The sequence below is a fragment of the Poecilia reticulata genome, chromosome 20 (genome assembly GCF_904066995.2).
Source record: "Poecilia reticulata chromosome 20, P_reticulata-male-v2, whole genome shotgun sequence".
Lineage (NCBI taxonomy): Eukaryota > Metazoa > Chordata > Actinopteri > Cyprinodontiformes > Poeciliidae > Poecilia > Poecilia reticulata.
Window position 1 is genome coordinate 20,800,671 of NC_088849.1, and position 27,802 is coordinate 20,828,472.

The 27,802-nt window shown below is 40.7% G+C and overlaps 1 protein-coding gene across 1 annotated transcript; it reads right to left on the reverse strand.

Moving 5' to 3' along the window:
* Nucleotides 1-653: 653 nt before the first annotated feature.
* si:dkey-192l18.9 (F-box/LRR-repeat protein 7) lies at nt 654-27,544 on the reverse strand. The gene is made up of 4 exons (XM_008396546.3): nt 27,115-27,544; nt 21,274-21,363; nt 4,363-4,980; nt 654-1,950 (listed from the first exon to the last, which is right to left on the reverse strand). The coding sequence occupies exons 1-4, from the start codon at nt 27,149-27,151 to the stop codon at nt 1,214-1,216; spliced, it is 1,482 nt and encodes a 493-aa protein (XP_008394768.1). The 5' UTR covers nt 27,152-27,544; the 3' UTR covers nt 654-1,213.
* Between the last annotated feature and the right edge of the window lie 258 nt (nt 27,545-27,802).

Genomic DNA, 27,802 nt, shown 5'->3' on the forward strand with positions numbered 1-27,802 from the left:
AATCAAAAAATGAGTCAATGCATGTATAATTTTCCTTCTTTTTCACTTCACTGTGAAAAAGTGCCTGCAGGCTGGATGCACATTTAGCTGAAGGCTTTGGGGTGAGAGCCTTGTGACAAAAAATGAAAAAAAAACAAGAAATGTACAAGAAAAACATAAAGCAAAGGATTAAATTGTGATTCTGAAAAAAAGCTTTTGAAATGTATTAAAGATTTAACATTATTCCGCAGTACATAACACAGTACATAACAAGCTGTCATTAGGAAAAACGAAACGAAATTCTCCTGAACAAACTTCTAAGATGATTAAGCTCAACAAGCTTAAACGTAACTTCATTGAAAAACGCCAACAAACGGATCGCCAGAAGGGCGAACCTCTAGTGACCTCTAGTGGTTAGTCTTAGGAAGTGACAGAAACGTCCAGATTTTGTCTATCCATTAAAAGATGTGGAGCCGGGATAAAAAGATTGTTAAAACCGAAATATTTTTGCTCAAGATACTTTCTCATTTTACATTTGATGAAAATAAGAGATAGGTTTAAAAAAGAAAAGAAAAGCTTCGGGAAGAACCGTCATGGTCACAGTTCTACCAGCAGTGACTTTTACACTTTTTTTTTTTACTAAATATTCTCAGTTATGACTCTCACACAAGAAATATTTTTGGAAGAAATTTATTGGCACAGTTCTAGCAGCAATGTGTCCCTGTTTATTTCCGACATTGGTCTCATAACATTGCAGTAAAAATCCTCTCATGCAACAGTAACCTTTAACAAATACAAAAACTGTAAGTTTTGACACTTTGAGCTCAGTTGAAATGATTGTCAGCGCAACAGAGTAAAGTGCATCTGCACAAAACACATAGAAATCAATACTTATGTTACTTTTTTTGTTGCTTTTTGGCTACATTCTCAATGACTTACTTTGACAAAGTGTGACTATGAACAGAATATTGCATGATATGGCCTTAAACGGAATTCAATTTAAAGTAGAAAACATATATTAAAAGGCTTTAAATGCAAACACAGCTGTACTCAGTGCTCAGTGTTGTTACAATGCTAATTATGATGCTGGGGGGGGGGGAGGAAGATGCCACGTAAGTGGAATACTGTACTGTTCTGCCTTTTTACAGATAAATATGTTAAATACATTCTGCTGAAGATTTACCGCCACCGACTTAAAAAGACAAACGCTAGCCAGAGCGACCCGCTCTCCGCGTCAGTAGAAAGCCGGGTTCGTGTGCTCGATGATGCAGCGGCGGCAGTGGCGCCGGACGAAGCGCAGAGCTTCTGGTGACACCTCGCAGTCCTGAACGTTGAGAAGCTGCAGCTCGCAGCAGTTAGCCGCCAGAGCTTTGAGCCCTCGGCCCGTCACGCTCTCGCAGGCCCGCAGGCTCACCCGCCTCAGGCCTTGGCAGTACATGGCCAGCTGCTCCAGCCCGCTGTCCGACACCAGTGGGCATTTCCCCACGTCCAGAGATTTCAGTTTGGGGCAACTCCTGGCCAGGTGGCCCAGACCGTGATCCGTCAGCCCCTCGCAGCCCCTTGCGTTCAGGTAGCGCAGTCTGGGGCAGTAGCGGGCCACGTAGCGGACGCCCACATCCGTGATTCGGGTGCAGTGGGCTACGCTCAGGTAGCGCAGGCAGCCCTCCAGGCGGGCCACCTCACGCAGGCCGAAATCCCCCACCAGACGGCAGTCACTGAGACTCAACTCCCGTATCGACGGGCAGTGGAGGGCGAGGTGGCGCAGGGCTTCGTCCGTCAGTCTGCTGCAGCGGCGCAGATACAGGTGAGTGAGGCGAGGGCAGTGCGAGGCGATAGTTCGTAAGCCCTCGTCCTCGAGCGAAAAGCAATCGGTCATGTCCAGGAAGTGGATGGAGATCTGCTGGCCGTGCATGGGGGACAGCTGGAGTGAGGCCTCCTGGGTAAGGCTGATGCAGGTCACCTTGGAGCAACCTGGTCAAAAAAATAAAAATAAAAAAAAACTCAAGTGAGATAGACTGCAAGTTGTCGTTTTCAGCTAAGATGATTCTTAATACAGAACATGCCTGGGGATAAACTACACACCACATTAGAAAATGTCTGAGGGAGTTCCACAGGGATCTACTTTCAACACTAGTGTTTTTTGTCATTTTAAAAATGACTTGTAACCGAGACATAACTTTAAATTAAAAGATAAAACTTGATGAAACACAGATTTAGAGACTTGTAAAAAATTATTAAATGAATAAAAAGAAATAATTCAATACAAAATTACAAATGAAAACTAATCAAATGAATCTTTAAAAATGCAGCCATCTGCTGATGTCAGTCATTTTTCCCTTAGGAAATGATTTGAGCGAACCGTAGAAGTTTTGAAGTCTGCTTAGTGGCCAACAGTGGGATTGCACCGTAAATGAATGTACATCAACACATTTTCATTTCTGGAAAAATTACTCTGAAAAACTCAAAATGACCATAATGAGGGTCAAGGTGTGATTATTTTTTCCCTATGAAATGTGTTGTTGCTTCATGATTTTGATGTCGCCAAAACGTAATGCTTATTGTTTGTTTCATAACTGGTGACTATATGATGTTTTTATGATGTGAAGCACTTTAAACTGCCTTGGTGCTGAAATGTGCTACACAAATAAACTTTTTTTTTGTAAATTGTGGTTTAATTAATTAGATTTTAATTGCTATTTCTTTTTCAAACCAAGCAGTTTTCTTAGTGCATGCTGGCATCACTCTGCGTGCATGAGCCTCATTTTCTCTGGCTTTCAACTGCAGCTTTCCTCAAGCACACAGACTCAGTGGTGATACGGTGGAAGGAGCCCAAACTTAGATGCTGATTTTACTTCAAAGTCTCGTCTATAGCTCTATTCATCCGGAAAGCATGACTGGGAAACTTGAAAAAGACTTTATTCTTTGAAGATGCCCACTTGATCCACCACAGAATAAATTAAACTGATGCTTGGAAGATATTTTTTAACAGAATGGGTCTGCGGGTTTTTGTCTTGGATCACTTAACATTCGAACTGAGTCAGGAGGGAATGTCATAAAGGCTGCTAAGGATCGAGGGAATCATCACAGCAACCAGAAATTATGAGATGTGGCTTTATTTTACAGGTCTGCCACATGGGGGCGCCAGAGAGTCTGGTAAGTTTTGTCATTTTTCAACAGAGAAGTTGAAAAATGACAAAATCAGCTTGTGATTGTTTTTCCTCCGGTCAAACTCACTCAGTGTGAAGGTGTTTGCTTGCACTGTGCTAATTTAGTGGTGCAAACGCTCCCACCTACAGCAAACAACGTTCCGAGTCGACGTTATTTGTGTCACTTCCTTAATGAAAGCAGCAGACTCGCTGTTGAAGAAGCCTCTGCTTTCAGTTAAAGAAAGCCTTTCTTCTCCCACAGGGGGACTGGAGGTTGGCAGAGCTGCTCCTGTACCTCTAATGCTTTTACCAGCTTTGCAAGAAATAACTGAAAACCAGCGACTGGAGATAAATCCACACATGTGTACAACATAAGGAAGCAGCCACTTCTTAATTTAACCTGAATGGAATGGTTGGGGCTCCAGGCCAAGTCGCTCCTTCACTAAATTGTGCTCCCATTTTGATCCACTTGTTGCCAGTTTGGCTCCTCCGACTTCCATTTCACACCAGTAAACATGTCAGTTCATACTTCTGCCCTAAATGATGCATATCATTTGGCTTATGTTTGTAGATGAGTATTTTCATGAATTATGGAGGTGCAAAGTCATAAAATTGCGTAAATGTCATGAATAACTGAATTTACTTATGCTGAGTTTTGCAGGCTTGGCACTGCACAACGTTTTCAGACATTTTTGGCCAGTTGATAGTCTATAAACACTTATAGAAGCCTATTTTAGTAGGGGAAACACCAAATATACCTTTATATGCATTGAGACAAACATTAGAAACAGTCTTACCACGACCGGAGAAGCTAACATCTACAGTCTTCCTTATCTATGCTTCTTGGGGGAATCAGTCAATCAGAAAATAAAAGCCACATCTGGATTGGCTGCTTTGCAAACACCATCCAATAGCATGTCCAGCAGCACTGCGCATTGGTATTTAAGCTTCATGAGCTAATTTTATTTTATTTTTTATATATTATGGATACACTGTACAATAAAATCCATGAACAGGTGAATCCACAAATATTAATCCAGATGAAAGTCCAGTGTAATTGATGAATGAGGCAATGTCTGCAAGGTAGTGGAGAGTGAAGTCGAGCTGTGGTCTTTCCCATGCGATCTTTCCTATATTCTGCAGAATAAATCAAGCATACTCTAACAATTTGAGCAGCGTATTTACGTTACAAACATCTGCCGTTTGATTCTATTTTCTTTTGTGTTTGTCTTCTTACCTGAGAGGTCCAGGTGTTCCAGGTTGGGGCAGCGGGACACCACCTCAAACACGGCATCGTTTGAGATGTTATAGCAGCCGGCGACCTCCAGGCGTCGCAGCTCCGGACAGCACTGGGCCAGGTTGTGCAGGCCGCGGTCGGTGAGCCTCTTGCAGCCGTTGACCACCACTGTCTCCAAAGTCAGGCACACATTGGGGGTGTCCTGGCACAGCCTGTGGGTCAGGACTCGGATGGCGCGGTCGGCATGCAGCAGCTCTCCCGTGAGCCGGATGGTGCTCCACAGACGGGGATCCCACGCCAGGTTGTACCAGCGGCGGCACACGCGAGCGCATCGGCAGAGCTGGTTGGTTGGGAGGTGGGAGAAGATCTGCAGGAGGGTGTGGTCGGGGAGCAGGTTGATAGGGGCGTAGTGGTGGGATTTGGACTGTCTGGAGCGGGAGTGGACGCCAGGCTGGGGGTGGATCACGGCCACCGTCTCAGTGTGGGCGGAAGAAGAGGATGAAGAGTTTGTCTCGTTGCCATTACTTGAAAGGGCGGGTGAGGAGAGGGAGGAGGACTTGGACGGTAAGATCAGACCTGGGCTGGGGGTGCTTAGAGTTCTGGTGCTCGTCTCCAAACCTGAGAAGAAGAAGAAAGGCAGGAGAAGATGAATAATTGCAAATTTGTAAAGTTACTACCTGCTGTACAAATCTTTAGATTTTAAAGTCTTGGCTTAAATTTTTTCATTTGGATTTAGCTCTGGACTAAGGAATATGCTTTGGCCATGTTGATATTCCAGGCCCTAACACGTTTTTCGCTACAATTGTTCTGTGTTTGCTCTGCCGATCTTTTCCTGTAACTAATTGATGCAAATCTGTGATTCTCCTCAACATTGAACACTAAGCCCAATATGGCTGGTAGGCCAAGATTTTTATCTTTATATAAAAAGGTTTTAAATAAAGTTTTATATAAGAATAATCACTGCAGCAAAACCTTTTCGATTAATAGTCATAAGTGACAATTAAACAGCTAGTGACCAAATTGGCTACGTATAATATTGATGAATTTCTGAAATCGGTGGCCATGTTTTCTGTTTTTGACGTGTTGATTTCCACACGCGAGTCTTCACGCCACCTGATGAAAGAGTGAATGAGTGGACAACGGCTGCTCTCGTTGCCTCAGAGAAAACTGACAATTACTGAGTCATCCGCATATTTTATGACGAAGCGATTGTTGAAAGCGCTCTGACACATATTGGTATACAATATGAACAACAGAGCTGAGAGTACACACCCTCAGGTTGAGTCAGTTCAATAAGATGCATTGTCAATAAAACAGTACAAGGAAACATATTAACCTTAATACCCCAAGGTCTGCCTGGAAACCACACCCAAGTATTTTTGATTGGCTGATATCTTTTTTTTAATCTCATTTAAGTACACGTAACACAGATTGAAAACACAAAAGCAAATGTTTTGCATACTGTTGTATTATCATGAAGCACATTGTAGCTTTTAATATTTTAAATATTCAAACAGATGAGTGAAACAACATTTTATTTATTGTTGTTTTTCCTTTCCTATGCCCACTCCTTGCCCTGACTCAATACCATGTGACAGTTTGACAGGTCATTTGTCAAAACTGGATCCAAATTGCAAGTACATGTGATTAAATACATCTTGAAAGTACTTGCAGTGGAAAAAGTACCACAGATCCTATAGGATAAAAACATCCCCAAGCAACAGAGACCAGACCATCGCACCACCTCCACGTTTGACTTTCAAGATGATGTTTTCTTTTCTGAAATGCTGTTTTAGTTGTACTTAAGATACAAAATGACACACACACTTTTGTCTCATCAGTCCACAAAAAGGTTTTCCAAATCTCTCGAGGATCATCAAGATGTTTTTTTGCCAGTTATATTCATGTTCTTGTTGGTCAGCTGTTGTTTTTACCTTCAAAGAACAGTTCGCCAATCAAACGCTGACCTTAAATGGGGCAAGTTAACCCTGCAGTAGAGTAGGTGTTGTTCTGTGGGCTCTCTTGTGACCTCTTGGATGAGTCAGCGGTGTGCAATCTTGGTAGGACGACCACTCCTGATAAGGTCCACCACTCTGATTTGAGGGACTGAACAACATTCTTAAAGAATCTTTGCATTAGAGCCACGGTTTCTTTTTACACCATCAGCCTTGTTTTCTTTGACTAATCCAACTTCATCCAAGTTTCTATGCACCACAGATTTGGAACAAACTTCCAGAAAACTGTAAAACAGCTGAAACACTGGGTGCTTTTAAATCTCAACTTAAAACCCACCTGCTTAGAGTTGCTTATGGCTAAATTAGGGTTAGAGTGTGGGTTTTGATGTCTTCCATGTTTTTATGTCTTTAATGTTTTAATTTCTTTTTCTTTCTTTTCGACGTTTTAATGATGTAATGTTTTTTTATTTTTATTTTTTTCTCTCTTTCTCACTGTTTATTTCTGTTTTTATTGTAATTATGTAAAGCACTTTGAAATGCCTTGCTGCTGAAATGTGCTATACAAATAAAATTTGATTGATTGATTGATCCAAGCCATAGATGACATCACACCAGCTTAGTAATTAATAGTGATCAATCGTCAAGAATTTTTATGCAATTAAAAGGAGAGAGAAATTAATATACCTTGGAAATACATTGAAAATATGACCGGCAACAAGAAGTTAGTGAAGAATAAGAAGTTTTTAAAAGAATTAATAATTTCTTCAATGTTTCTGTGTTTGAAGTGACAAACTTTCACAGTGATGGTTAGAAGAGCAAGTCACACCAGCAGCTTTTATCTTACGCGTAACACAGTTTCTGTGGATCTCATTTTCACATTTTGGGACGTTTGAAGGAAAAAAACAAATCAAATTATACACCAGACGTAAGTTTGCTGAAGCACTGGCAGGGCCTCTCCATCAGATAAGCTGAGTGGCTTCAAAGCAACAGAAGCGTTTGCTGCTGCAGCTGCCAACGTGCGGTCGGCCCTGTGCAGAGGTCGAGGTCTTCCCAGTCTGAAATATTATGCGCCGATTGCGCGTAGATGCAGCAGTAATGAGCGATCGCTAGATCCCATCACTGCGGCATGAGACGACAAAATCCTTCCTCTGCCAAAGCCTCCGACCCGATCGCCCAGATTCTTCTCCATTAAGCCGGGACGCTGTGTAAACTCCTCTCATGCATCCTGATATTCATCATTTATATTTCAACCTTCACTCTACGGGCGTTTTGGCAAAAATAATGAGGTGATAAATCTTTTTGTATGAGCTATTGAGGTTATGCTGGGATTTTTTTCTTGTTTTTCTTTTTCCAGAAACCCATCCTCAGAAAGGATTTACAGAGTGTTAGAACTGCTAAGGTTTTTATAACAACACTGAAAAAAAATGCAACTGTGGAGCAATATTATTGGAAAAAATTTACTTTGACGCAAGAGAAAAACGAGCTACTTCCAAACAAATGTCAGAAAAACTTTCTGATTCATGAAGAAATCACCTCAGTTTTCAGCTCCTGGTATTCTAAAACCCAGATGTTCCACATTTTCAGTCTGCTAATGTAACTATTGCCTCCCTATAGCTATTAGGTAGATTGCCTTTATGCTGCAAAATCATCAACCTGTTACATAATTCAAAATCAGTAGAAATTTCTTCAGAGGGGGCAATCAAAATGCCACTCTTGTAAAACTCATCTAAAAGGTTTTACCACAGTCACACAATGCCACGGTCCTCCTTCATGCACAGTCCTCCTTCACTGCATCTGGATGCAGCTTCGGAACAGGAGATGACACCTTATTGGAACGATGCTTCCACCAGAGAAACAGAAGCTTGCATAAAGTATTCATAGCCTTTAATCAGGGCATGTAGTTTTACTGCGTGCAAAAGATTTTTTTAATCATTAGATCTCATTATAATGTCATTTCCTCATCAAAAACGTACTTTGAGTTTTGCTTTGATTCTTTCATGCATGTTTGAGAAATCCTTTAATCTCCCGTGGCAACCATCCAGCTGTGCAAAACGGCTGGGTGGACCTGGCTCCGCCCTTGAGGCGTGTCTGCAGTTTCCAAACTTTTGAGCTTCTGCCTCACAAAGCAGACCTCCCCCATTACTCTCCCATTCAGCTCCTTCAGACTAGCCAGCAGCAATTAGCAAACCCCTGGTGGAACGGCTGAGCTCTTTATAGGAGCTGCTTCTCAGTGCGAGATGGTGAAAATAATGTTAAACAGTTAAAACAGGAGCTATGTTGTTTTGACCTTCTGAAGGCGGAGTTTCAGAAAGAGCAAGAATTTCTTAAAGAGACAGAGGTCCAATTTCAAGGCTTTGAATTACTGTGTAAGTCATATTTGATATATGTAATATTCTTGTAACCACTGAAGGTAACATCATAGCTTGATCGTGCTATAAAATGGCACTATGTGCTTGGAAAACACATAATACTGCACCTTTAATAAATATTCTTGTATTCTTCCAAGTGTTCTCGATCTGGCAATAATGTTTGATTATCTGAAACTTTTTACTGAGACAAAAAAGTAAAAAAAAATGGAAGACATCTATCATTAGGACTAAGTTGATAAATGTTCGCCGTTGGACCGACAGTCAGCTGTTTAAACACCGGATGTCGACATAAATGACAAATGTGCGCCATCCCGTCCGTCACGTGGCTCCGTGAGCCGGTTCTGACAGCTGGGCGGTGGTGCCGCCCTCGCAGATCTCTATTCCAGACCGGCGTCTCAGTCGGCCTCCTGGCTCTGGGCTCTGATGACATCCACAGACTCTGTAGCATGTTGTCTGATTCACGACTACGCTAGAAAAAAAAAACCCAACGCCATTCCTGTGCTGACTCGCAACCAAACTGAGATCGGAAATTGGAAAATTGCAGCATTTTCATGCATCACATTTCTGCAGGTGGTCTGTTAATGATTAAGTTCAATTTGCCTGAGGTCATCTGGCTTATTTTGGCAAATACATATTTTAAACAATAATAAATGTTTTAAGCTTCATGCAGAAGACTTTAATGGGCTGATGTCACTGCAAACAAATCCTCCATTGTGAAATTCACACAGCTGTTCAAATATACCCTGACAGTAATGGCACTGCAGGTTTTATATGCAGAGTTTCAAAATCGTAATGGCTTCGTCTTTTATGACGTCATGTTTGTCAAGACATGAAGAAGAATCACAGGCCGCAGAGAAATGCTCCAGAAATTGGGGGAACTCTGTTAGTTTTTAAGGTTAACAGGCCTAATTTCAATCAACAGTATTAAAAAATACATTAAAGCAAAAACATCGGATCTAAACAACCTTTGAGTCATTAGTTCCTGATGGATGAGGCACGGCTCTGCTCGGTTCCAAGCTGAAGTAATGCTGTAGATTCTGTACGCAAAACATCTGCAGCTGCATAAAGAGCAACTTCCAGTTGGTGTGATTACATGTGTGACTGATCAAAAGGCGGCTTCAGCTTTTTACATTTGCAGGGACAGTAATCACACCAACCACTCACTCCGGGGTACAGATGAGTAAAGTTGGCTTCTCCTTTGTGTGGGGATGCTCTGGGATTGTTAATCTGACTCCATTGATGGGACTTTTCAGTGTTTCACGAACCTTTTCCTGACATTTTACTGACAACAGTCAGTTAATTGTCAGTTTAAGTTTACAGGTCCATAAGTGCTACTATAACGAAAAGTAAACTTGTCTGAATACTGAAACTAAAACGCTAATTCTTATTGTAATTACTTATTCGATGGATTTGATTCTCAGTTTATATTTTACACTAAAAGCGGAAAAAAGTTTACCAATTATTTATCATGTTTTCTATGAAAATACAAAATTTTCTTCAGGTTTGCTCCCATTGTATTGAAAATGGTGCCACGTATCCAATATTTCCTTTAGTATTAATATTGAGTTTATTATATGAATTCCACACTGCATGTACAGACAAGAGAAAAAATACCAGTGATTAGGCAAAAAAGAGACTCCATATTCCTGTAAAATATCTGCATCTCTAAACTTACAACCCACTGCTACCTTGGAACACGGCAGTGGCAGCATCATGGTGTTGGGATCAATAGCTGGTTGGTGAGTGAAGCTAAATACAGGACAGAAAACCTAAAATAAGCTGAAAAAAAGCATAAAACCAAGGTAAAGATTCACCTTTGAGCTATAAACACAGCCACAGCTGAAATGATAATTTTCCTTACATTTTTGCTTGGCATTACCTAATTAATAAAACCCTATAAAATATAGCAAAGTTGTGGTGTTACTATGAACAAATGTGGACTAGTTATACAAGACAATGTAACCTAAATATGTACAAAAAACACTTATGACTTACGTAGGTGTGGCTACAAAATCCTAAAACCATTTTCTGATTTCTAATCTTGACAAAAGGGAAAACTGAAAATTAAACATTCACTCCACATTCTCAGCATCAAAGGTTGAGCTTTCGGTTGCTGCAAAGAAAAATAGGCCTTTGAATGAGCTAACCACGAGTGTCATGTTTTATATCTGTGTATCATTACCCCAACAAATACCACGCAGCTGTTCAACTCTTTCTCGAAGGCGCTGCAAGTGCAGCTGGTGGACGACTCAGCTTGGTTTCGGAAATCAGAGGAGAACAGTGGAACATCTGGTCTTTACCCTGGATGAAGAACAACTGAGCTCTGGTGAAGTGAAAGGAAATCTCATGCGTTCTGAATGCACACACAGCCACAGCAAGGCATACTTGGCTGAAAGCGTTCGCCGCTAATGTGCGATCTGTGCCGATGCACGGCAGCGCTGCACCAGGTTCTCATTAACGTTAACTCAGCCTTGGTTCTGAGGCACATCTGGATGGTGCTTTCATACTAGAAGTTCAATGTAAATCAATCAGTGGAATCACTAAAGAGCCAAGAGGCCTCAGATGTACAGAGCGATGTGGTTTTAATGACAAAAACCTAAATAATTTTAAAAAAAAAGAAACAATGAAAGAGCAGGTTTATGGGGACTTTCAAAGGAAAAACTGGGCAAGTGAGAAGATAAATTGGGAAAAAAAAAGAGTCTGCAGACTTTACCAGAGATGGAGACAAGTGCAACGGAACGGTCAGTCCAGACTTCGGTCATAAACCAGAGCCAGGGGGATTCTACTCAGAATCTTTCAGCGCGTCGAGGCCCTGCTAAGACCCCGTCTGGAGCTCCAAGGATTATTACTGCTGCGTCTGGCAGAATGGACCTATCTATTACCTCTGTGCCATTAGCTGTGAGACATGTTACCACTCTGCAAGGTTCCTTAGGGCCCTCGAGGGCCAGGAATGTAAAGGAATCCGGTGGATCCTCCAAAACGCAAACCCTCATTTTCAGGAAAAGCAGAAAGCTACAGGCGTTGGACTTAACTAAACCAAACACAAATGATTTATCAGCACTGGATGGTTACATGCTCCAGTTTTATTTCAAACCAAACATGTGAGGAAAAAAAAACTGCTGGGATGAAAAACATCTGGGTCTGTCTCGGGTTTTATTGAATACATGGAAGTTGATATTAGCGTACAGTGTGGCGGCTTGGCTATCAGCACCACAGGAAGCGCAGACGGCACTGCACGACCTGGAAAACAATGGGACCTGCTAGTTCCTTCACAATGTGCACACTTGGGCAGGAAACAGACCTCTTCTCACCGAGAAAGCCTCCCTTGTTGCGCTTTTCTCACAGTCTCAAGACACTGCGCTAAAGCAGATTTGCAGAAACCACAAAGTTTTCTTTTTTCCACAGTGCAACTTGTTTCCAACTTGAGCTCTTTAAAACTCTCCATGCTCAGTTTTCACCTCTTTTCATAAATCCATTTTTGTGTTGTCTGTCCACCCCACATTTCCAGCACACATATGGAAGAAGCAAGTAATTTGGCATCATTCAAAAAAAAAAAAAAAAAAAGGAGTAGGCTTTTTGGGAAATTATGTCATTCCTAAACGTTTGTTCAAATGGAATGCCAAAGACGAAGGTTGACGAAGTCAGGAGGAGGAGTAAAGATCACAGTGTGCCTCTCTGTACAGTTCATTCATGCCGGTGGAGTTGCGTGACGAGGTTTAGAGCGAGGAGGAAAGTCATGTTGAATGATGAAGGATGGAAATGTGGCTACACATGGCACCCAGAAGAACTCCTCACCAAGCAGGAATGGGAAAAGGGAAACTGGGCCCAAACGCTTGATTTGGTGATGATGAGTAGCAAATGTTGTGATCTTATGTGGTTAAAGCAACAGAAAATGGGGGAAGGGTTCCAACATTTGGGGCTCTAAAGTCCTGACACAAAGGATTCAGTCTAAATGAGAGTTATTATCGTCCTCTTTCTAGTCCTATAGCTCATCCTGGAACTCATTTTGGACAGATTTGTGTTGCTCTGAGTCCTTTTCCTTCTGAGCAGCCCTTTATGAAACCTCATGATACTTATGAGCTACGTTAAATCTGTGGACATGCTGACCCTGTGGAAGCTAAGCATTTTGCACGGCACAGTCAACTCATTGATCTTGAATGGATAAAGGGAGAGTCTGTGGAAATCCCTCACCAGAACATCCCAAAGGCTCTCAACTGGGTAAAGCTCTGAACTCTGCGGTGAAAGGAACGTCTCCTGATCCCTGAACTGCTGTTTTACGATTTGAGCCCAATGAATCCAAACATCTTGGAATATCACTGCGTCATCAGCAAAGAAATAATTCATTGATGGAATAACCTCATCCATCAATGAATGGATGAGTCAGGTGACCTCATAGTGTTGCTGAACTTTGACATGAGCAACTGCAGCAGCCCCAGATCCTTGCACTTCCCCCACAGGATGCTGCAGTAGACAATAGGCATGTTGGGCGGATCATTTCAACCGTGTCTCTTCTTACCCTGACACCCTGATTTAAGAAGATAAATCTGGATGACCTTCATGACCTTCTTACATTACTCTAGTCCAATCTTTCATTTACAAATTGTAGCCTTTCTCGCTTAGCTTCGCTGAAAGTGGGTAAGGACAGATCAAATTTGAGGCGTGGAATTCAAAAAAGTGCCAGGAATATTTTTTTTAAATAATACGATTTTAGAGTTAGAACAGAACAATTTCTTCTCAAAAATGTATGCTAGAATTTATGGAAAAATGCAACTGGGACGAATATGTCGTCAGGCATTCTTGCATTAGTTTGGTGTGGAGTGCTTCAGATGGTCGGACTTAATGAACAGAAATAAAACCCATATCTGTATTGCTTCCTAGATAATAGGGTTTATGTTTGTTTGACTGCATGGCCCTGGAGTTATATCTGCATCGAGATGGTATGTATTCTAATAGTATTATGAGTGGTGTTCCTAATCAGGTCCAATCCTCTATTGTAATAACATTCATCTGTCTGTGTTTATTCTTTAATCTGTCACCATGAAAAACAGAAAGCCATCCAAGACTCCCTGTGGAATTATAAAAACTGCTTCTCATTTTTGTGCCGTTGCCGATTCAACCACAGCCGACACATCCAGGCTTACGTAATGACACACACCACAAACTGAGACGAAGGGAGCCTAATGTGTTGGTTCAGCTGGTCCATAGCTGTGGTCATGCTGCCACTTAAACGTCCCAAAGACCCAGGTGGATTACATCAAAAACATAACAACCCGAGCCAGGATCTTACAGGAAGCAAAGCCAGGTGGAGTCGCTGCCAAATCCTGTCAAACGTGCTGCCGGCGAGAAAGCGTAACGCTTTTGCAAAAAATTTCAAACACTCTCAAAACTACAGGGTCCGCATTCTCTGCCTGTCAAAAATAGAGGATGGGAAGACTGAGCAGTAATCAGCGAAGAGTTACGAGATCTGCTCTCTGCGCTGGTGTGTCTCTCCTTCGCCTCCTCCTTTTTCTGGAAATCTGCTTGCAATTGTTTTGCTTTTTTTTTCCGCTCTCGTTCTGAGCTTTTTTGCTTCGATTTCCTGGCTGTGGCAGGCCGAGAGAAAAAGGAGGAGGAGTGAGGACAGCTGATGGAGAAAACGTGAGGAAAGCAGCGCCGAATGTTTTTCTCCTCTGTGTTCTTCACATGGACAAGCTCCAGAAGCAAAACCTTTACACTTCCAATGAAACTTGCTATAAATTCATGAGACGGCTTCAGCTACTGCTCGATGCAAAATGCTCTGAAGTGGAAAAAAAAAACAACATTTCTAAGCATAAAAAAATTCAAAGCAACTCAAGTTAGTATTTGCTCTGTAAGGTGAGAAGTTCAAACATCCGAAGAAACAGATGCATCCACATTTAAACAAACTTCTCTGTTTGGATGCAAACATAACAGAGCTCCGGTGAAGCAACAGAGCAACTCCGACTCGAATCGTCTCTCTACAGTAAAAACAACAAAAAAGAAATGTCCCAGTGGCAATGACACACACGCAAACATCTCTCTGTAAGGAGTATTTCAGCCTTGGCGCAGCAAATGTCAACAGTGAAACACTATATATCTGGCTGAGCAAACACGAGTAAACAGTTCGTCAGTACTCGAGGTTAGTTTATGGGTAAAGTGTGACGGATTTGTTGCTCCTGGAAGGTTGTTAGAAATTGAACATGTTGTAAGAAGGGAGTTTTCATAGCAGAGCTGTTTAGACTTCACTTCTGACCTTTACACTGGCTTCAACACATCACTGTGGGGGTGTGAGGAGGCTGTATTTTCATACATATTTCACACTGAAGCATGAGTCTGTCACTTATAATTATTTATGTGATTTTACGTTGTTTTAACAGATGAGGAAAATCGCGCTGATGATGTGAAACTGTAATGGAAATGTCAAGGGATTCTGGTTTATTACCATTTTTTGATGATTGATAGTTCTTGACTGTGCACCTTTAATATTTAAAGATTATAATCTTCACCAAGCCTGTATTTGCTTATCAGTGTGTTACTTCGTGCTTACGGCGGGAAGTTGGTGCCAAAATCAGAACATATTGTTTACGCTGCAAAATTTTACTTTTTTTTTTTTATCACAGTTCACTGGTGTTTATGTTTTGGGTTTGTGTTTTCATCATTTGTGGGTTTATAATTCCAATAAGGGTCTTGCCAACTTTAATTGTTACTCTCATTAGGGTTTTGCCATTGGCGTTCAATGCTTTGTGTTCATGTTCTTAGTTTATTCCTATTTTCTATTCTTTATGCATTTAGACTTAGTTCTCATAGGTCGTGTCGTTCTTTTCCTCCAGTTTATAGTTTGAGTCTCACTTCACCTCCCTTGTGTTAATTAGTCGCTCTTGCTCAGTTTCCCAGCTTTTTGGGGCATAAAAATTTATGTTTTATTTTGGTGAATGGTGAGAGTTTTTGAGCAGTTTTCACAATTAGTACTTTACTGGTGAGCTTGGAATGGTCTGGCGACCCGTTAATTGCTGGGCTAGGCCTTCCCTGAAGTCCAAAAAAAGAATAAAACAGTTACAGAAACTGAATGCATGGTTGGAGTTTATTGACACTGAGGTGATTGAGGTATGCTGACTCCCTGTTGCTCCCAGACTCAAAAGGTGACAGACAAGCAACGTGACTCACGACAGACGGATGCTGAACATGACTTGTCGGCATAATGATAATATTTCACAAAGTATATTTAATTGTTTTAGAATGAGCTTTTATGGGACTAAATTAGAGACTTCAAAGCAAATGCTATTAATGATGTTTGTGTAACATTTTTCCAATTTTTATTTTTTATTTTTAGGTGATCAATTGTAATTTTCTCCGAATACAAAGTTGTTATTTGAAAAATACATCAGTATTGTTCTTTAGGGGTTATCTGATGTCACAATTTTTTTTTTTTACCTGGAAGAGTCGTCCACAGTAGAAGGAGGGACCGGGTCGGGCGGCATGCTTTTTGTGTCTGTCGGCCATATTGGATTTAACAAAAATCATTTCTTGCATTTGCAGCTGATGGCCAGTAGTGTATTTTATGATGCATTAGTGTCCACTTCCGTGGTCTGTGCGCATTTATAACATAAAAATCCACAAGAAGCACAAGAAAATGACTTTTAGACAGCTGCCCACCGTAGCGACCACTATGCACAAAAGGGTTAAAAACTCATAAAATCCACAATAAATTCAAACCTGTGCATTCAAATACTGTTTGAAAATGAATCAAAGTTATTTGTTGCATTATTGATTCACGTGGACCAAAAAAATATATAGACAAAATAAGCTCAATGGACGAGCTCTGACCTCTACTCCATATAAATCTGTGCAGACTCGTATGGCTCAGTCAGGGCTGTAGGGAAGCTTTTCCGCGTCGCCGTTATCACTGCTTCTTTGGTCCTTGACTCCAGAGAGGAAGTGGGCCTGTTCATTGTTCCCTCTGCTTCCCACCTTCCTGGTGCCACTACAGACGGTTGAAGAAACTGACCTCGAACTTCTCCTCTGAGGTGCCCAACACCCACACCGGGTCTGTGTTACATCAGTGTTTGAAATTTAAACAAAATCTCCAGCTGACACAAAACCGCCTACAAATGTCAAACCACACAACCTCCTGTCCGGCTCCCACTTTGTCTGGGCCGCATTCCTCAGGTACCCCGACTTGGACAAATCCTGGAGGCCCAGATAGGGTCTAAGTGTAACCCCTGCTGAGAAATACTCAATTTCATCCCAAAGGAGGGATTTACTGTCCAGCACTGTGCCTGTTGAGTCTGGAGCTAATAGGAAGCTAAACTAGGTCAGGCTACCACAAACCTGCCTAAATAATAACTGAAAGCAGAATTGCACAGCTCCCTGCCCGACTCGGTTTGTTTTCAACAGAAGAGTGAGTGAGTGAGTGCAACTTCCTCATGCTGATTTTCTGGGAATGCATGCAGGATTGGTGAAAGACAACAGGCAGTGCCCTGGTTCTCATTAGCTGACTGATATTAACGCGGGCCAATAACTTAGCACTGTGGTTTTTGTTGAGTCTTAAAGAAAATCTTTCCTTCAAATTATTGTCACGGAATAGATTATGAATAGATTATTTTTAACAGAAAAATGAAAACTGATGCTCTGTCTAACAGCGCCTCTGGTTGGAGTCCCAGACACAGTGGCTACTAAAACTACATCCTCTAAAGGCAAAGAAAATTACTAATATATTGAAGAAGGTCAAATTGAATTTGAACTTCTAGGATTACTTGTAGCCGCACGCTGTTAATACCAGACTGCTATTTCACTCGGTAATTAGATAAACGTCACAAAACAGACACCGCAAGTCCAAGTCTGCTTCCCCTCACCACCACACAGAATCGTAATATTCTCAAAACGTCAATGATTATCTGGTAGAGTATGAATATGTCCCCAGAAGAACTGCAACGCTGCTCCAAGGAATAAACTTGTGATTTTAAAAAAATGGCAGTTTGTTGGCCAACAGGCACAAACTGGTGTAATATTTTGGTAGTGGTAATTTTGACCTTAAACCGCATGGTGTCAAAGTGAGAAAACGAAAACTAGAATTAAAATAGAAGAAAAGTACACTCTGGACAAATGCCAGTACAAAAAACAAACTGCTAATACACCTGGTGTTTTCATTCTCAGTCAAAATACCACTTTACAGTTCTGGTTGTGTCCCTCTTTCTTTCTTTCTTTCTTTCTTTCTTTCTTTCTTTCTTTCTTTCTTTCTTTCTTTCTTTCTTTCTTTCTTTCTTTCTTTCTTTCTTTCTTTCTTTCTTTCTTTCTTTCTTTCTTTCTTTCTTTCTTTCTTTCTTTCTTTCTTTCTTTCTTTCTTTCTTTCTTTCTTTCTTTCTTTTTCTTGTTAGCAACAAATGTTTTATCTCAACCGGAGATTCTGCAAGAAAATATGTAGCTTTAACAAGGATTTAGTTATAAAAAAAAAACAGTTGTCATGTTCTGATAGCATCACCAAAAACATGCAAAGCTTTGTGACTTTTACTTAAGATGCATGTGGCTTGAAGTGCTTCTGCTAAATAACGCATATTTGGGAATATTTAGTGAGTGAACTATTAAAACAGACGGTTATAAGTGTTTTTAGAGGGGGCCTCAAATGTTTGTGGATGTTAACTGTTCAAGGACAGCTGTTGCCCCCAACCCCCACGAATACCAGGATGCCCCTCCACACACACACACAGATGACTGATGGCTTGCACTGCATGCAATGGGTCAAGGAAGTTCTCTTCCATGTGTCGCACTAGCAGAGGAAAACCTGCACACTCTGTGATGCCAGTGAAACATTTCACACTGCAGAAAAAAAAAAAGGCAAATGTTTAAAACAGAGTTGTTTATCAGAAACCAGTCGACGCCTGCGGCTGTAGCTGTAGCAGCGGCAACTTGAGCTGGAGAAATTAGAAGTGTCTCTCTTTATCGGATTACCGATTTGTTTGCTTTAACGGAATATTTTAGAATCACTTGTTGCTTCTGAACGCCTGACCTGTGCGGTTCCAGTTCAGTTAAATACAGTGGCAGCAGGAAAAAAAAAAAAAAAGTCTCATTAAATCGTGATGCTTGATGCTGAGATAAAAAAGCAAACCGAATCAGAGCAGCGGCGGCCGTAGCACAGCTCTGGGACGGTATGAATACTCCCAGTGTGCGGTGGGGAAACAGCCCAGACTGCTTCCTGATTAGTTTAGTGGACCACAGGACTGTGTGGGCCAGAGCTGCCTGATCTGCCACTGCAAGCGAGGATCCGTACAGGGGTCTGCACGGCCTGTGTGCGCTTGGTGTGTGTGTGTGTGTGTGTCTTTCTAAGGAGGGGGGATTTGACTGTGGCTGTGGCGGTTGTAGACCATGTAATTACTCCCACTTAGCATGGAGAAAAAAAAATAACAATTTCAGTCAAAACACAGTTGAGAATTATGGTTTGGACGCAGTTGTCTACTGTCTGTTACTCACTCAGCCCGTATCTGCACAGGTTGTGCTCAGAGGAGACGCATTCGGGACAATTATACAACTGCCTGGGTTTGTTTCCTGAAGCTCCTTTAGGTGGAGAGATCCGAATGAGTCAGCGCTTCCAGACGGGCTGAACGTGCGGCAATAATCGGATTCTGCTCGCTCCGAATCGTAAAGGTTAAACGGGTGAATTAGCCTCTCACATCTAGCGTGACACTCAAACCAGCCAAGGCGTCGTGCGTTTGCCAGGGATTTTCTGCCTCTTCGGTCCGTAACTTCTGCTCCCCGAGAAACACCTTGTGTCTCTCTGCCGAGTGGCGGTTATAAACACAGGCTCTAGCTCCTATTTGTTTTTGAGTGGGCAGCGCCAAACCACAGGAATATTACGTTCACCATTGCCAGAGCAAATCTGAGATTGGTGACGACAATGGCTGACAGCAGCCGGGTGAGTGTGCTCTGTGTGTGCACGGAGGGAGCAAAACAGGCAATGAGTCACGGCTCAGCCGGAAGAAACTGCACCAAGCTTTCAATCCGAACCGATCGGTGACTTTTGAGTTTGGAAACTTAATGCCTCCTAATGACATGTTTGTTACAAATAAACTGAATTTTTTTTCACAGTTTGTCAAGTTAAAACCGCAGATGTTTAAGGATTCATGTGGTGTGCAAACAAAGATTATGAGTTAGGATCAATTTTTTTTTACAAGCAAAGATCCCAAAAGATTTGATTCAGCCTTGTTTACTTCAGTTCCCCGAATTAAAATTCATCCGCGTAACCTGAGAGATGTATTAGAAAACATCAACAAACAAAGAAACGCAAAGGAGGAAGGGATAACGTCCTAACTTTGAGCAGGTGTCGTTTTGTCATATAACTGTTCAGAATGAAAATGAATAATATCTTCATGAATGAAAATTGAAGGTACAGGAGGATTTACAGCAAATATTTCATAATATTTGACACAACACAGACGTATCTGTAGTGAAGGCAGTAAGGAATAGATAATGTTGGTTGTAAATGTACATGAAGGACCACAAATAGAAAAGGACTTTAGCAAAGTGGAAAGAAAACTTTATTTTACAAAACAAAAAAAGAAAAACTGAAAAGTGTTGCCAACGTCGTGTTCTGCCCCCTTTAATCTGACTCCACTAAATAAAATGTTGGTGGGAATTTTGCGTACGTAAAAGAAGAGCAAACATGCTCAATTTAAGAACCTTAAAATAAGTACCTTATTTTCACTAAGTTAAGATATCACTGCTCACAAAATGTTTTCATACCCTTGGACTGAATCGGTGACTTTGCCCATAAGCATTGTGACTTTGGCGTCGCTGCTTTGCTGAGGGCGTCGGCTTTTACCCATGAAAAGAGAAAGTATGAACACAGGATTCAAACAGGAGCAGAAGATATTTCGTCAGTAAGGGGTTTTCATCAGCAGAACCATATTTTAGAGAGTAGTAGGGCACAGCTTTTTACTCAGAGAGTAAAAATAAGAGATCAAATGAGTGGTTAAAAAATTGTAAATCACCCTGAACACATACCTTACCTTTTGTAAAACACAGTGGAGGTAGCGCCATGCTCCGAGGAAGCTGTTCACAAATATGCACCACAAAAAAAAAATATATAGAATTTTTTGTGGTTGTAACGCAACAAGACTTGCAAAAGATTAAGGGGTTTTAATACTTTTCCAAGGCAATCATGGTTTGGCATTTTGTTGGGGTAAGCAAACAGAAAATTATGCAGAGAAAAGAGGGAACCAGAGACCTAACCGAGTGAAGTTTAAGTTCCTCAACCTCATATTTACTCTCTAGACTGTCTTCATCTTTACAACAACAAAGAAAAAGCCTCTCCTGCAACCGTGCGCCTCCCCCCCTCCCTCCCGCCCTGCTGGGCAGCACTTTGATTCTGATACAACCTCAGTTTAGATAAGCATTCTTTCACTGTGAGGAGCCAGAAGTGTGTGTATTTTTTTTCCTCCATCTTCTGAAACATTTTCTTGGTTCTGATGGGAGCTGGAACCAGGGAACACACAGGTTTCTGTCCCAAAAAAGGCAGCGCGCGAGGAGGAGGAGGAGGAGAGACAAGAAGAGGAGGAAAAAGGGAGGGCAGTTTGGTTAATGAGCACCAGATGCCTTACCTTCAGTGGTAGCCACATTCTTCAGAGCCTTAGTTGGTGTGTGATCTGTGCTTGAGCTTATGTCAGAGGAGATGCTTGAGCTCCCTTTACCTGCAGAAATGGAAAACAAATGGACTTCAGCTTGACAGCTGGGAAGACAAGTAGACCTTTTCAGATTTATGCGTCACTAATCTGAGGAAATCTGTGCCCAACAGTTGCTGAAAATGATTGGGTTTTTTTTCCGTAAGAAAACTTTTCAAGTGCATCAGAGATAATTCCACTTGTATGACAACCTTAGTACAATTCAAGTGTGAGGAGACCAGAAAAGCCATCAGTCTCTGCTTTTATGACGTTTATGTTGCTCAGTTGAGGATAAATATCTCCGCTTGGCACATGCACAAAGTCTGGGCTGCTCTGTTTGACTAAGTATCTGTTTTTGGGGGCTTTTATTCGGAGGAGGAACTAAGTCCACTGCAACCTCTCCCCAGTCTTCATTTCCACATAGGACAATTGAGGAAACGCTCCAGAGGAAGACAAAAGCATTTAATAAATGACTGCAGCTCTTCCGCAGCACATTTCTTAGGTCACGGTCTCGTCTCTAAACTGACCACATCAAAGCCGTTTCATTGAGTCTACATGGATTCATAAGTCTTTTTGAATGAGTTATGTTTGTCTTTATAGATACTTGGTTTAAATTTCTTTATAAGGACTATAGAAGTTATGGACAAAGGGATATCACTATGAAAGAGTGCCTCTGCTGCTGGAGTTGTGGCTGCAGGCTGCTTTTTGCATGCTTGGAAATGTTGGATTTGGCATTTCGGTCCTTTGTCGGGATGTAAAAGCAGCTTCATGGCCTTCGGTGCGGAGAGGTGTTTGCAAGAAGCGATGCCCAAAGGTCAGTCACTTCCGTGAAATAAACTCTTCCTGAAAGAAGCAGTAATTTGAAGGGTGCAGAAGAATGTTAAAGGCACATTACGACTAATAGAGCTCACAAGAAGTGAACACAAACGACACAGCAAAATGTAGAAGAGGAATGAAAATGTCTACATATGAAACGAACACCCCCAAAAACACTTCAGGCTGAAAAAAAATGTAATTTAGTGTTTTGTTTGACTGTCTTGTTTTTTTTTTGTTGTTTTTTGTTTTTTTGGTTGGAGGGCAAAAAAAAAAAGTTTTGTAAAAGGTTCTGCTTGTTTCCTTGTGGATGGTTTGCTGCATATTTGTAACCAGTGTGTAATTAATTGTGGAGATAGACTTGAAAACAGATGTGGACCGAAGCCCTGAAGAATTCTGCTCTTGTAAACAAGAAGCACGGCTCTTGTGGGTTTCGAAGCAGAAATGATACTTCTGTAGAATAATTAAAGCAGAGGATTTTGAAATTTAAACGTTTAATATTCGGACAAGACAAAGACGGAGCCGTCTGGCCACGGTGAGAAGAAGAAGGACGAGGTTTTCCAACATCGTACTGTGCTGACGCTCAAGTATTCTGGTGGCAGTATCATGGTGAGACAGCAGATAAATTGTTTTGCTGTGATACTGAGTTGTTTCATTAGCAAATTTAGCAGCATGTTCACGAGGATGACTGACAGCACTATGACCTCCTGGCTCTAGTTGGCTGTTTTTGATCGGGAGTGATGCGTTTCTTCAGGCGGCAATAATAGCTCAGGGAAGAGGTGGACGAGTTTGAACTTTTCACAGACTATCTGTCGTTTACTGCCAAACATGGTGAAGGTTTTAACAAGTATGTAAAAAAAAACAAAAACATATTTTTTTAAATAAAAAGTATGTACTGCAGCTTTAAAACACATCGGGACTCCTGGACACCACAGCAAAGACTTTTATCTGCAAATGGAGAAAACTTGGAACCTTAACAAGCCTACAAGGATTCCTCCACTGTGACAACAATCTAAAGCACCGCAGGCCTCCCTCAGGGTCACTTAAGGTCAGTGATCATGATTCCAAGAGGTTGGGCAAAAATGGTATGAATCCATATTTAAATCATTTCCAGGGTTAGAGTTAGTTTTGTGAACCCAATTGAACCAAGAAGAGGCGACAAAGTGACAGAGAAGACAAGTGGTTTGTAAACATGATGAAAAATATCCGTGAATTACTGAATTCAGTTTATAGCTTCTAATTTGAAGTTGAAAATCTGAACTGCTTACATCGTTTTAACATGAAGTTAATATTTTTCCCAGCTTACATTTTCTTTAAAACATGCCCTAAACGTTAAACCATTACTTTATTTTTAATAGTCAGAAAAAAAGTATGCTTTACTCTTAATAGCCTGCACATGCTAAGCTAACGTTAGCTAGAGATTTGAAACACTTGTCTAGAGCAGTACTTAGTAAGGGTCAATGATAAGAAAAACAGTAAATATTGCTAAAGTTCTTGTACACCCACTGCCATGTAATGCATAATTTCCTTCAGCTATTGTTACCCTCCTAGTGCTGAAGTGATGAAGAGTGAATCAACATGAGCCGAGTCCAACAATCAGTCTGAGCGAGTCCGGAGGAAGTGGATGTCCCATCTTCTCAATGCGTTTCGTCCTTCTTAGTAAGATAAATCTTCCCATCACACAACATCTGGATCCTTATCTAAACTGCAAGAGCTGAGCTTTAATTATTGAAGCATTTAAAATGATGTGTGTTGATTTTACAATCATGTAAAGTTTAGGTTACATCCACTGCACCAGCCATGAATTAGCCCGTTTTTCCTTGATGGGCTCAGGCTGATCATTGATAGATTAAATAAAAACCTGTGATCTATTCATTAAACACATCAAACTAAAAACCAGCGGCTTGTTTTTTGAGTTGTATTAAGATCAGATACAGTAAAATAACCACAGAAATGTCCACTGAGGAGTAAACTAATGCTGTTCCTAATATTAAATGGTGTCTACATCCTTTTTTGTGGTAAAAGTACTACTAGAATACGTTTTTAAATTGTCTCCTCAGTTAAACAAGGATCTCAGTTTCATTGTAAATCTATTTATTTGATATTAAATACATGCAAAGGTTTGGTTTAATCGCATTTTCAAGCAGAATCCCTTCTGCGGAGCTAAAAGAGCAACTTCAACTCAATTAGAAAAGCCGCTGGTGAAGCTTAACATGATCAAATCAAAGGTGGAGAAGGACCACATGTTTTGCTTTTTGTTTTTTTAAATCACGAGGTTCAGGCATTTCTCCGCACTTATTGACTTTGGTTATTTATACAAACATCACTGCTCTGGGGCCAGAAATAATGCATTTGGCTGCACTGGACAGCCACTTTAATATGATAGGCGCAAAATGTTAGTAAAATGTTATTTATGGTAATAAAGATGACACAGACTGTCCATCTGAGCTGATATTCCAGGATTATTAAAGCCACATGGTAGAGATGTAATCATCCTATGGCATGAGGGTCAACAGATGACGGCAATGTGATAAAAATGAAGTTGAGTCGAGTTCAGTTTGAGTTTATGTTACATTTCTGCAGATTAAAAAACACCATATGGATTGGACAGCTTATATATATATATATATATATATATATATATATATATATATATATATATATATATATATATATATATATATATATATATATATATATATATACACACACACATTTGTATTTCCAAAGCTGTTTTAAATTTTGGATTTACCTTCACACATTTGATAATTACTTTTTTGCTTATATTTCCTATCCTAGCTCTAATTTTTGATGCTCCACACATCACCACATTTATGATAATAATCAGCTGCAGGAATCCTCTTATCACAAAACTAATAAACATTAAGATGGCTTTCCGTCATTAATTATTCTGCAAGACACTCCATGCTTGCAAAGTTTAAGTAAAACTAAAAAAAAAAGAAGGCTGAGGAAAGTCTTATTCTGCTTATTTTATTTTTAGAAGAGTTTAGAGGGAATCATCTGAAAGTGGGTTAGTCCATTTGTTGTTAATCAAATGAACTAAACTGATAATCAGCAAATGTGTCAAAGGCAGAAGGTTGTTTGTAGATCTGGAGGACTCAGGTCCGTCTCATCACATCTGACCAAAGTGAAGATATCTGACCATAATTCAATGGTTGGAGGAAACCTTTCACATCTTAGCTCACCGACACCTAACACCAGATGTTACATTGGACTCAGATAGCATGTTGCATAACAAATACTACTTGTTCAAAAGGATTGAGAGTTCAGTACTAAAGTGTAGGTGCTTGGGCATAGTGAGCACCTCCATATTTGGAGGAAACCACACAAAACACATCAGCAGAGAGACTTAAACACGGTGGTGAAGTGGTGCTGACTTGAGCTTATTTTGCCATCACTGAAGCATGCGAGTAAAATACCTACCTGACAGATACAGTTTGCCTGGATTTGAGTCATGGAAACATTGAAGAAAAGTAAAGAGTGGGGAAACTTTCCTCCACAAAGAGGCTGATAAAGATACGCTAAAGTGCAAAAGCTTTGAGATAGCTGTGGCCCGAGGCGGATCTACAAGATCCAAGATCCACAGCTTTGTCTTCTCCAAGTTCGTTTTGCTGCATAGCAACAGTGCTATTAACTGCACCGCCATGCAGCCCGTAAAACCAGGGCTGTCCAAACGTTTTGTCAAAAATCATCGGGCCAAAAGTACTCCTGGGCCAAGAAAAAAAAACCGGAATAAAAACGGAAGTTGAGCAAATAAAGCAGCTTGGTATTCATTTCTAGAAGAAAAGGGGTTATTCATTGCATAGATCCTAAACTAAAAATGATTTTGCACATTTGCTGTATTTTAAACTCAGTTGAAGAAAATTATCTTAGGTTTAAAACAAGATTTATGTCACTTTCTTACAAAACGCCAGCTATATTTGGACAAGTTTAATACATTAATTAAAAGCTATTCTGGGTGCAGCAAAATGGTCTTCCCAGTAACAGTCTCTGGATATGTGTGGTTCTATTTGTTATAAGTTTGGCTGAAAAGAAAAAATAGACATTTTGTTTGTTGCTCTTAACATTTTTCCATTGTAACAATAATTTCACCCTGAATAAAAATAAACTTTAACAATTTTGAATCATTCTTGAACTGAGGTTGGGGCCACACTAGATGCAGTGGCCAACAGATTTAATTTTTAGAATAAATGTAGAGCCTGCTCACGTTTTTCCCCTATAACATAAAACACCAAAGACCAAATGAGGCGAGTATTATGCATAAAATGGCTTCCAAGTCTTAAGATTGGAAAGGAAAATCTCAGAAACTGTTTCTTGTCAAGATAAGGTGCCCAAACCACAATATTTTGTCTCCATATCTACCTTCAGTTAACCAGCAAGAGAAGGCTTTTTTCCTTTTAAAACAAAAAGGGCCATAAATTACAGCAGTTGTGTTGACAGATGACTATGTTGCTCTGCCAAGGCAGCTAATTATGTGAGATGATACTAAATTTGAACTCAAGATATCACAGCCAGTGTCTGCAACACTCAACTGTTTAGTTTCACTTCATAAAGAAAAATGCAAACTGATTTTAATTGGGTCAAAAATAGAAATAAGATGAAGAGGAGTTCATTTATTTTACGTGTTCAACACGTTTTACATTTAAAAGTTAGGAGATACGGCCAGCAGATGTCACTCTGATTTTTTTGAAAGACTTTATAAAAAATGTTGCATATAATAAAATAGCCGTTAGAGGTCGAAAAAGACCAAGAAAACTAAGGATGCCTGAAGAGAGAAAAAAAAAAATCTCCAACTCAACCAACCCTGCGTGGTCTTCCATTTTTAGTTTACTACGGGACAAAACACGCACATAACGGGATTTTCATACCAACCACGCCGAGAATTACATACGAAATCAACAGATTCGACATAAAGCGTGACTAGAAGTTCATCATCGCTTCACTTACCCTCGCTTCCATACTGTTTTCCATTGTTCGCACCCATTTTAAAGAATACATAATCTACGAGCAGGCACTCGGGTTTATCAGGCTGAACTCCAGAGGAAAACACAAAGGAGGCAGGCAGGCTGCTTTAAAGCTGAAGTTTGCTGTTGCCGTTAGACCCGACTTCAAATAGTTAATCCAGATGTTGAACTGAGGACGGCGGAGCATTGCGCAAAAAAAAAAAAAAACTAAAACTCGAGAGTCCAGATTTGGTGCGTTTTGCAGCGTTGCAGACTCTAAATCCGAACATCCGCAGACAAAAGTCTCGATTCCAGAGGAGGTCCAAGGAAAACTTTTCTTTTTCTCTTTTTTTTCCTGAGAAGTTCCCCCTTAAATGGTAAGCAGCTGTTTATCAGGATGAGTGGAGAGTCCAGACAGGCTTTGTGAGGACGCGCAGATCCCGTCCACTGGTTTGGGATTTAAAGAGACCGCAGACCAAGAAAGGAGAGCTTTTTTTCTCCCCCCCTTCCCCTCACACACTTTTAGGATTTCCTTAAAATAGGCCAAGAATGCGACCTTAAAATAGTTACAGTTCTATTTATTGCATACACAGTTCTGGTCAATAATTTCCACCTACAGATGTGTTTGATAGGAGTAACGTGGCTCACTGCCCAGGGCGAAAAGAATGAGGGTATGGCACAAGTATAAGAAA

Bases quoted from the DNA above. Each gene is read 5' to 3' on its own strand.
- si:dkey-192l18.9 (XM_008396546.3), bottom strand. From the start codon at position 27,151: ATGGGTGCGAACAATGGAAAACAGTATGGAAGCGAGG. The intron at 21,364-27,114 runs GTAAGTGAAGCG...CCATTTCTGCAG, and splicing joins AAAACAGTATGGAAGCGAGG to GTAAAGGGAGCTCAAGCATC. The intron at 1,951-4,362 runs GTAAGAAGACAA...TTTTTTGACCAG, and splicing joins GGAACACCTGGACCTCTCAG to GTTGCTCCAAGGTGACCTGC.